The sequence below is a fragment of the Morone saxatilis genome, unplaced genomic scaffold (assembly GCF_004916995.1).
Source record: "Morone saxatilis isolate NCDOM2014 unplaced genomic scaffold, NCSU_SB_2.0 Contig9, whole genome shotgun sequence".
Lineage (NCBI taxonomy): Eukaryota > Metazoa > Chordata > Actinopteri > Moronidae > Morone > Morone saxatilis.
The window spans coordinates 2,974,339-2,983,928 of record NW_023340268.1 but is presented as its reverse complement, the minus strand read 5'-3'; the positions used below and the strand labels follow the sequence as shown (position 1 = coordinate 2,983,928).

Here is a 9,590-nt window from a genome sequence, read left to right as displayed (position 1 = left end):
TTGGTACATGTGGCACCAGCTCTACCAGGTGAGCTATTCAGGCGCCCCAAATAAAGGCCATTCACTACCAAGTAAATAAAATGTTTCTTGTCCTTTTACATCACAAATCATACAACAAATGCTGACTTGGTAAAGCAGATTTGATGCTAACAATATTTACCAGCTCCTATCCTTCACACAAAACAATGCTTGAGCCAGTGACATTGGAAGAAAGAAGCAAAATAGATGGATGATGGAGGAATGCACCATGACTGCCACTGTGCTGCCCACATACAAACACCTCCTGATAGGACCAGGGTGATGACCTTACCCTCTTTCCTGGGGGGCCGGGAGGTCCATTTTCACCAGGAGGTCCAGGGGAACCCTGCAATAGGAGGCAGAGAGAGCAGATTGAAGACGCTGAGATACTATTATAACTATTCATTCACATATTTGCATTAATGCATCTTTTGACTTACAGATTCTCCTGATTCACCATCTTCTCCTCTCTCTCCCTTGGCACCATCTTGACCCTGAAGTGAAGCAGATCAATGTTAGTGATTCTTCTTTTTATTGTTTAGTTAAGCAAAAAGATCATGACAACATGTGTTTGGAACAAGCTGAACTGATCTGTTGGAAACTGTGCAGCCATACAACATCTTTGAAATCAGAATACATTATTGATCGACAAGATGCTGACATGTATTTTTCAAAAGAGGAATACTCACTCTGGGTCCAACCTCACCAGGAGGACCAGGATCACCAGGGAAACCAACAGGACCCTAAAGTTAGAGATAAAAACAAAATGTCAATTTTGCAATACATTTGGGAGAAAAAGTTATTTTGAGAGAAAATCACTTCTCTTCCTTCTGTAATGAAGTTTAAAGTAATTGATCTGTCTGGCAATGTCATTGTGCATGTGTTTGTGTATGTTGCATTGTGGATATCATACAGGGTTTCCTTTGGGTCCGTCGTCTCCAGGTCTTCCTCTTCCTCCAGCAGGTCCAGCAGTTCCAGGTTGTCCGGCCTCTCCCTTCTCTCCACGCTCTCCACGAGGACCCTGCCAACAGGAGCACAGATCTCTTTGTTAACTCATGAATGCTATTAAACAGTCAGTAAAGGCCCCATATCATGCTAACTCAATCCACAAGATATTAGGGTCAGACACCTTCTTTCCCGGCTCCCCTCCAATTCCAGGGGGTCCACCCTCACCAGGCTCTCCCTGTGGAGCAAGCAGTATTTCTTTTAGTTCTCGGAATAAGATGAAATTAATTCAGTTTTTATGTTTTTATACATGCATACAGAAATATAGCTTCAATGCCAAAATTTGTTCTCTCTGCACCTTCTCTCCAAGAGGTCCAGGATTACCCAAACCACCAGGAGGACCTTGGGGACCCTGAAAAACACACACAAAAAAAACTATTAAGACAAAAAGATTCAATGAATTACATCAAAGTGGTCATCAGAAGAAAATAAGAGCTACTTTACTTTTTTACCTACCTACCTAACAATAACTAACTTAAAATTGCACTCTTAAAAAACACTTAATAGAATACACAATATAACATACCATGCTGTGCTATTTAAAAAAAACAAAATTCAAGACTATTGCTGTTTTTGGAACGGTCTCATTTAGTCTCATTTAACATGCTACAACCAACAGTGTTGCAATAGTATAATAACAGCTCAACAACAGCTCTTTGTGGTGTAACCCATTTAAATTACATATTGTTGTCATTTTACAAATAATAGTTGTAAACACTCACATCAGCACCATTGGGTCCAGCAGGGCCACGAGGTCCTGGAGGGCCTGGAGGACCCTGGAAACATAAAGAGGCTCACGCTGTTATCACAATTTATAATGTTATTATAATTAAACAAGTCAATGATGCAGTCAGTACGACTGATGTCACATGTTTCTGAAACTCACCAGAGGTCCAACATCTCCTGTCTCTCCCTTCTCACCTGGTGGTCCTGGCAATCCCTGCAAAACAGAGGGGATAGTTACATGAATACTTTGTTTAGCGTAGCACCTTTGCACAAAGTGAAGCTCAAAACTTCATATAAATATTTGTATCAAAGTATGAAATAAAGATTTAATGAATATTTGAGTCAATCTGCCTTGAGTGTTATGGCTTTTATTTTACCTGCAGTCCGATGGGTCCTGGGGCACCTGGGAATCCTCTGGATCCTTCATCACCTTTAGCTCCAAAAGGCCCCTGCTGGCCCCTTGGTCCAAGCTCTCCATCAGCACCCTGCACCACAGAAGAAGAAAAACAGAAATAAAGGCATGAGAGATAAAAATAAGTGTGCTGAAAACAGTGTCTTCATCTACTCATGGCAGTAATTGAATGTTCAATGTCTTAACTTCTCGTCAGTACAGTAATGATTGGTGTAGTGTTATTATTACATTTTTATTTTCCTGAGCACATTATTGTATTGGTAGGTCCTGTATAATACAACACAATAATGTCTTTCCTGAAAAAAATCTTTGCTTTTTATGTATTTTAAATACTGGTTTCTCTGGAATTAATAAAATAACTAAGTTTGTGTTTATTGTTGTTGAGTTTTGAGTTAAAGCACTTACAGCAGGACCAGGCTGACCGACAGGACCCATTGGCCCGGGTGGACCAGGAGGACCCTACCAACAAACAAAAAACAATGAGAAAAACGACAAAACAGCAGTGATATGACAGAGAAATAGCATCAATTTTAATTCATGCAAATTGATGAAAGTTAGCATTACTCACATGCTCTCCTTTTCCTCCCTTAGCACCCTTCTGACCAGGCTCTCCAACTTCACCCTGCATTGACAAGCAAACATCATGTTACAGCAAAGCACAAGTTTGAAACAAAGCTCTGAAATCAATGATATCCTGATAAGAGTAGGGTGGACGCACAACTCAGTAACAACATTTTTTCCATCCTGGACTTTATGACACATTAAGGTGATTTTTAAAAGCACATGTTGGTGTGAAGACTGTTACTTAGAGTTACTGGCCTTGTCTCCGTCCTCTCCAGGTACTCCAGGTGATCCGGCGGGGCCAGGCAAACCCACGGGACCCTGTACCCCATCACGACCTGCTGGGCCGATAGGGCCTTTCTCACCCTGAGCAGAAGAAAAAGTACAAAGGAGAGAATCATCAGTTGATTTTTTTTCTGTGGCTACATGGACAATTTCTTTGGATACCACTGCACAAGAGTACTCACAGGAACTCCCTTCTCTCCAGCGGGTCCAGGAGGCCCCTGAGGGCCTGGTCTGCCAGGGGGTCCAACAGGTCCAGCAGTACCAGCTTGCCCCCTCTCACCAGGAGACCCCTAGAAAGGTACATCATAAACACAGTAGTGAGTACAGCAGGTATTATTAAGTCAATATAGTATATATATTATATATATTCTTTTTTTTAATTATGCACAGGCAGCGGTAGGCAGTGTAGTTACTGTAATTTTTATTTTTTGTTATTCCTTAAACTGTAGTAAGTGTGTTGTGAAAATGTTTTCATATAGTTTGAAACGTACAGCAGGTCCAGGAGGTCCAGCAGGTCCTTCACTTCCCTTCAGTCCTCCACCTCCCTGAAAGAAAAGACAAGAAGGGAATAATCAGTAATATTTCACCTCAGCTCTACACACTTTTATCCAAAGCTGAACTTACTGCTATCAAAGTGATCAATATAAGCCTAAAAACGGTTTCTTAAAAGCAACTGGCAGATAATAATATCCGACTGATGATCTACGCAGTATTTCTCTTGGTCATATTTACAGGGGTTCCAGGCAGTCCTCTCTCTCCAGGGAAGCCTCTCAGTCCTGGAGGCCCATCTTTACCGGGGCCCCCGGGGGGTCCAGGGTCTCCCTTGGTGCCCTCCTTCCCTGAAGGACCAGAAAGTCCCTGCTCACCAGGTGGACCTGGGGGTCCGGGGTGGCCACGCTCACCCATGGGGCCGGTCTCTCCTGATGGACCCTGGGAGGAGGAAGATGTAGAGGAAATAAAGTGCAGGTGCAAAGAAGGTGAGAATAGATAGAAGATGGGAACAAAAAAAAATTAAAGGAAAAGAGAACAGGTTGTTATGAAAACTGATTTACTGTATCAGTAATGAGAAAATTCTGCACCAGGATTTGGAAAACTCACCTGAGGTCCAACCACTCCAGGAGGCCCAGGTGGACCCATTTTACCTTGGAAACCCTGGAGGAGAGATAAATCAGTTAACAAAAAATATATGAAATGTTGAACCTTGTTCCGGATTAGATGCATGATAATGTGTGTAATCCAAGTCTGAACTCATCTCTCACCTCACCTCTCTTGAAACACATAAATCATTTTTTCCCACAGTACAAAAATCCATCTGTAGTTAATTTTTAATAATTATTGGTACTAATCGCTGACATAATTTCTGAGTATCCTGTATCCCTGAAAAATTTAACATTTTGGTCTGTTCAACCTTCATCAGGTGTATTTTTTGAATGACTGCTTCCTAAAAGAAAGCCATGACTAGAATCAAGGTAAAGTCTTAAAGCCATCAGTTTAAACAACTGGAACATTGAGCCATCTTTAGTAGTAGTAAAAAATTACAACTTACAACTTCTCCTCTCTGTCCAGGGTGTCCAGGCAGCCCGTCCTTTCCTGGTGGTCCCTATAGGGAAACATCAATCAAAAATCATTAATTAAATCTCCACCTTAAGAGAGCTTTAACTCCAAGCAAGAGGGAACATCAAACCCAAATAATGAAAGACTAGTTGGAACAATGTACTACAATTCTCTTATGATCAGCCAAGTGATAGAAACGTTAATATACACAATCTCAACAATTAGTCTATGAGAAACTGGTATCGAAAGATTTTCTTACAGGAGGTCCCTTTGGTCCGGGGAAACCATTGGCTCCCTGAGGCCCGGGCAATCCCTGGTGAAACAGCAACATATGATATAATAAGAACATATAAGAATACCCAAAAGAGTCATTTAGTGTCTTACAAAAATGTATTTGGCAAAGTGCAACAGAAAATGTACAGAAAATTAAGCACTCACCCTCTCTCCAGGAGGACCAGAAGGGCCATCACTTCCTGAAGTTCCCTAAAAAACAACAACACAGTAAATACAATTAAAGTTTTGGATCACAAACTATTGAGATGGGCTTCACTCCAATTTTGAACCAGGTTATATGGAGGCTAAGATCTAAAGTATCAAAGAAAACAGATGGCACAGAATAGGGATTGTTTGCTTAAGATAAGCATTTTACCTGAAATATCAAAATACTTATATACATAATACCAGACCTTTGCTCCTGGTTTCCCAGTCGCGCCCCTCGGTCCTCTCTGCCCTCTGGGGCCCTGATGAACACAAACAGTAATTTGTAAAAAGTCTTCATCAGTCACAAACAGTGCAACAGTAATGCTTTCTGTGATTATTGGTGTTTGATAAGATTTAAATTAATCAAATAATATTAAATCAGTGTTTAAAGAATATCATAACACACCCTGAAATTTTCCCATGGTTTAACTTCATGCATTGCTGCAGTGATGCACAGGTGTACTACAGGACTCTGACATCTCTGTTGGATGGGGTTACAGGTGCAACAAAGCACCCACTTCTGACCCCATACAACCACACTGAGGTATCTCAGTGTGGTTGGGGATGAGGCATCTAGCAGTGAAGTTGCAGATTGCAACCATTTGATTACAGCTCAGCCTTAAAGGATTCAGAAGGAACTATAGTGTCTGTGAAACTTGAAAAAATTGCAAAAGGGCCTATCTAGAACCAGTTTTTGGTTTGTCCGTTATGAGCTACTTTAGAAACATGGCAGTTCAACATGTCAGCATCCGTGGACAACGACTCACTCCCTCTGTAGATAAAAACGGCTCATTCAGCGATTCTTATTGTCAGGTCCTTATACACTTATGAAAACATATGAAAATTATATTCCATTTCTGCCAATAGAGCCGCCTAAATAATACACACTGGACCTTTAATACCACCAGCACCACCATTTGTGCTCAACAGCTTGTGGAACAAAAGTCAAAGACCTTGATCCTCCGAGCAGAGTACCTTTTATGCTTTTATGAACTGACAAGTTCATAAAATAAATGAATGAATAAATATGAAATGGTACCGTTGGTCCTCTTTGTCCTCTTGGTCCTGATTTGCCACTAAGACCCTGAACAAACAAACAAAACAACAATAGCAGATTCAGTCAGACAGAAGTTAACTGTATATTTCTGACTACATAAGTATCACCGCTTTGATCACTAATCAGTCTTAAGTAGCTGAATAGTCTGATTTGAGAAGCAGAATCTTCCACAGAGCCATCAACTTACCCTTGTTCCCTTCTCGCCGTTTGCACCAGGGAATCCTGGGAATCCAAGAGATCCCTAAAAAAAAATCCACATCTCAGTATCGGCCCTAGACCATTCTCAAAAGTAACCACCCTGAATGAATAAATGAGTCAGTGAGGATGATGCTGTATGTGTGTTTCTCTTACTTTGGGTCCTAGTCTTCCAGGGTATCCAGGAAGTCCAGGTACACCAAGTTTACCCTAAAATCACATGATGACATCATTAATCATTTCCGTTACTTAGCAACATCTGTAATTGTATTTACATATTACCAAGCTATTGCACAATAAATCGTATTATGGTGATTCATTCAAATTGAGAAATATTTGCCATAATATGAAAGGGGAAAGAGAATTAGCTAATACTGTGCTCGGGTATGCTATAGCCATATTAACATGTAATAAAATTAAGGGCAAAATATTTTGCAAAAACTCAAATGTTTAGTTGCAGCAACTACTATAGTAAGCAGCAACTAACACAAAATCAAAACACTTCAAATGTCATATTTCACTAAAATGCACATACATGTTCAACCACAAGAGGGCAGCACAATTACATTTCCTGTCTGTATATACTGCCAAATAGAAGGCAATACTCGAAATGAAATGAAATGGGAAATATCTTGGTATGTTTAAAAGAAATATCTGCACTGGCAGAGCATAAACCTGAAATCCAAATTTTCAGAAGACCTTCACTTTGATGAATAATACACAAAGCAGGAAATAATGCTTGAATATCTTCAACTTTTCCCACATTACTAAGAACATATCATTTAGTCTCAATTAGTCCTAATTGAACAGGTTGTACCTTCTCTCCAACTAATCCAATTGGTCCGATCTCACCAGGGGGTCCGACACGACCCTTTGGCCCCTCTGGACCATCCTCTCCTCTGGGCCCTGATACTCCAAGCTCACCCTGTGAGCAGGAGACAAAGCTAAACCGTCAGAATAGTGGAGTAATAACTCAGCAAATATAAGATCAGTCAGTCGACCCCTTCATTCATCAATTAATTATTCTATTAACAAACTGATCTTACCCTCTCTCCCTTGGAACCAAAATCTCCCTTAACTCCAGGGAAACCATCTTCTCCCTAGAAACACAAGCAAACAAAAAACATACAATACTGCATACTCAGCAAAAGACTATATGACAATCCACCTTGTTTTTTTTTTTGTGAGTGAACTACAAATGTACATATTATCACTATGCAATTGTGATTTAAGAGAGGGTATGTCCTGAATAAGTGACATATATTTTAAAGTATTAAACTGTGATTATTCACTTACCTTCTCTCCCTTGTGGCCCTTCAGCCCACGGATTCCTTGACCTCCCTGCAATGAAAGCATTACATAATGACTGATGTGCTAGGAAATATTTAAGTCTTGTAGTCTCTAGTTCAGGTAATTTGCAAATGCAACGCAAAGTCCTCAACAATCAAAAACCAGTTTGTTTTGATTTCTAAAGACTAACTGTACTGACCTTGATGCCACGAGGGCCAGGATAGCCGATAGCGCCCTGAGGACCGTTGGGACCCTGGAGAAGGTCAAAGAAAGAAGGACAAGTTTATATACATACAATAAATAAATAATAATAAATTGAGTTTGTTAGATGCAAGAGAGGTGGTGGAATGGGGTTTTGATTGACACCCACCTGGTTTCCTTTGGTGCCAGTAGGCCCCTCCTTTCCTGGGTGACCCTGAGAAGGGAAGACAGAGAGTTCAAGCCAAGGACATCAAGGGTTAGTGGATTCAGCTTAATCCAGTTTTAATGACAACAGACAAAGCGAAGAGACAAACGTACAGGAGGACCGTCAGCTCCGGGCATTCCTGGGAGACCTGGTTTTCCTGTTGGACCCTGGTGGAGAAGACAAGGTGGTCATGAATGAGAGTCCAGAAGACGGTGGTATTGTCCCTGAAACGTTTTGGTAACTGCCATAAAACACCACAAGAATAATAACTTGTGCTAAAAACTGTGTTTTTACCAAGCTGAGAAGAATTCATTCTCTAACACCAACAACACCAACACATGGATGAACTATGAGCGAGACAAAGGTTTTGCTCAGCATCATGCGTACTCTGATTCTCCCTGACCCATACAGATCACTAAATGGTTGCACTGATCGGGGATCAGATACATCCTGCGATTATGTATTCTACTTGACCAACAGTGCTGAAATCGCCACTTTCTTTCTAAGCTTAATGTGAGAGATTTATGCCATTATCACAGGGTTGATTGATTAGAGAGCTTTAGAAGTGCTGGTAGATGGTTTTTTTTTTTTAGCTCTGGATAGAGCTACCTGTTTTTTCCTGTTTGCAGTCTTTATGCTAAGCTAAACTAATTGGCTGCTGGCTGTAGCTTCATATTTAACGGATAGATATTGAAGTGGTATCACTTCACAATAATAATATAGTATAACCATTATTCCTGTATCTTGCTGTACTTTTAATGCAGAGTAACTTTATATTTTTTAGTTTCTTACTTTCTCTCCTGGAGGTCCAAGGGCTCCCTGAGGTCCTGGCATTCCCTGCAAAAAACAAACAAATAAGTATATTTTCAATTTATGGAATGAATACACACTCTCAGAGTTACATTATTTTTGTGTCAATGCTTTTGAGCATTCAATTACTTAGTGAAAAAAGTTAATATCACAAATATGTCACAGTCGCCAGCTGTCCTATGTCTCACCTGAGTTCCTGGGGTTCCCTGCTGACCTGGAGGTCCTGGTTCTCCTTGAGGACCCTAAGAGACAGAAATAGAAACAAGATAAATTGATGATAACAGCAAAACAAACAGCAGGACAGAGTGAAGGACAAATGAAGAATAGAGAATCATATCTTAGAATTATTCATAAACAAAGTTTAGCATTAACATACGGATACAAATTATCTGCTGATAGTACAAGTTTACATTTTAACATGGTAGATAACGTATAGCAACACTGACCAAGTTTCCTTTGGGACCGTGGGGCCCGTCATTTCCTCTTACACCCTGAGAAGAAAGGATGAACAGAAAAATCAGAATGGAATTCTGCACAAAAATAATGTCAACCATTCAAAGAAGGGAGGGATAACAATGAATTCAAACACAGTTGCACATACTAATAACTAACTCACTAAGGTAAAGGTTTCTATCTAAAACAAGTTTTTTTTGACAGCAGTGGGAACTGAAACTATCCTTGCTAGTGACTTGCTCAATGCCACTCACAGCAAATGATAGATTTTGGTGATACGTGTGTCTTTAGATTTGTGGGAATCATCAAACACTTAAACACTGTTGCTTATAAGGCAA

At 40.3% G+C, this 9,590-nt stretch overlaps 1 protein-coding gene across 1 annotated transcript in view; it reads right to left on the bottom strand.

The window, feature by feature from the left end:
* col11a2 (collagen, type XI, alpha 2) overlaps nt 1-9,590 on the bottom strand; it is a 56,569-nt gene that overhangs the window by 5,005 nt on the left and 41,974 nt on the right. Inside the window, exons 25-56 of the mRNA XM_035681892.1 lie at nt 9,246-9,290; nt 8,988-9,041; nt 8,782-8,826; nt 8,103-8,156; nt 7,954-7,998; nt 7,783-7,836; nt 7,590-7,634; nt 7,340-7,393; nt 7,111-7,218; nt 6,450-6,503; nt 6,286-6,339; nt 6,081-6,125; nt 5,248-5,301; nt 5,000-5,044; nt 4,821-4,874; nt 4,554-4,607; nt 4,106-4,159; nt 3,740-3,937; nt 3,499-3,552; nt 3,190-3,297; nt 2,981-3,088; nt 2,730-2,783; nt 2,567-2,620; nt 2,127-2,234; nt 1,910-1,963; nt 1,746-1,799; nt 1,322-1,375; nt 1,148-1,201; nt 932-1,039; nt 708-761; nt 459-512; nt 311-364 (exon numbers count right to left, since the gene is read on the bottom strand). Coding sequence (XP_035537785.1) covers nt 311-364; nt 459-512; nt 708-761; nt 932-1,039; nt 1,148-1,201; nt 1,322-1,375; nt 1,746-1,799; nt 1,910-1,963; nt 2,127-2,234; nt 2,567-2,620; nt 2,730-2,783; nt 2,981-3,088; nt 3,190-3,297; nt 3,499-3,552; nt 3,740-3,937; nt 4,106-4,159; nt 4,554-4,607; nt 4,821-4,874; nt 5,000-5,044; nt 5,248-5,301; nt 6,081-6,125; nt 6,286-6,339; nt 6,450-6,503; nt 7,111-7,218; nt 7,340-7,393; nt 7,590-7,634; nt 7,783-7,836; nt 7,954-7,998; nt 8,103-8,156; nt 8,782-8,826; nt 8,988-9,041; nt 9,246-9,290 — 2,088 coding nt within the window. The remainder of the gene's footprint in view (nt 1-310; nt 365-458; nt 513-707; nt 762-931; nt 1,040-1,147; nt 1,202-1,321; nt 1,376-1,745; nt 1,800-1,909; nt 1,964-2,126; nt 2,235-2,566; nt 2,621-2,729; nt 2,784-2,980; nt 3,089-3,189; nt 3,298-3,498; nt 3,553-3,739; nt 3,938-4,105; nt 4,160-4,553; nt 4,608-4,820; nt 4,875-4,999; nt 5,045-5,247; nt 5,302-6,080; nt 6,126-6,285; nt 6,340-6,449; nt 6,504-7,110; nt 7,219-7,339; nt 7,394-7,589; nt 7,635-7,782; nt 7,837-7,953; nt 7,999-8,102; nt 8,157-8,781; nt 8,827-8,987; nt 9,042-9,245; nt 9,291-9,590) is intronic.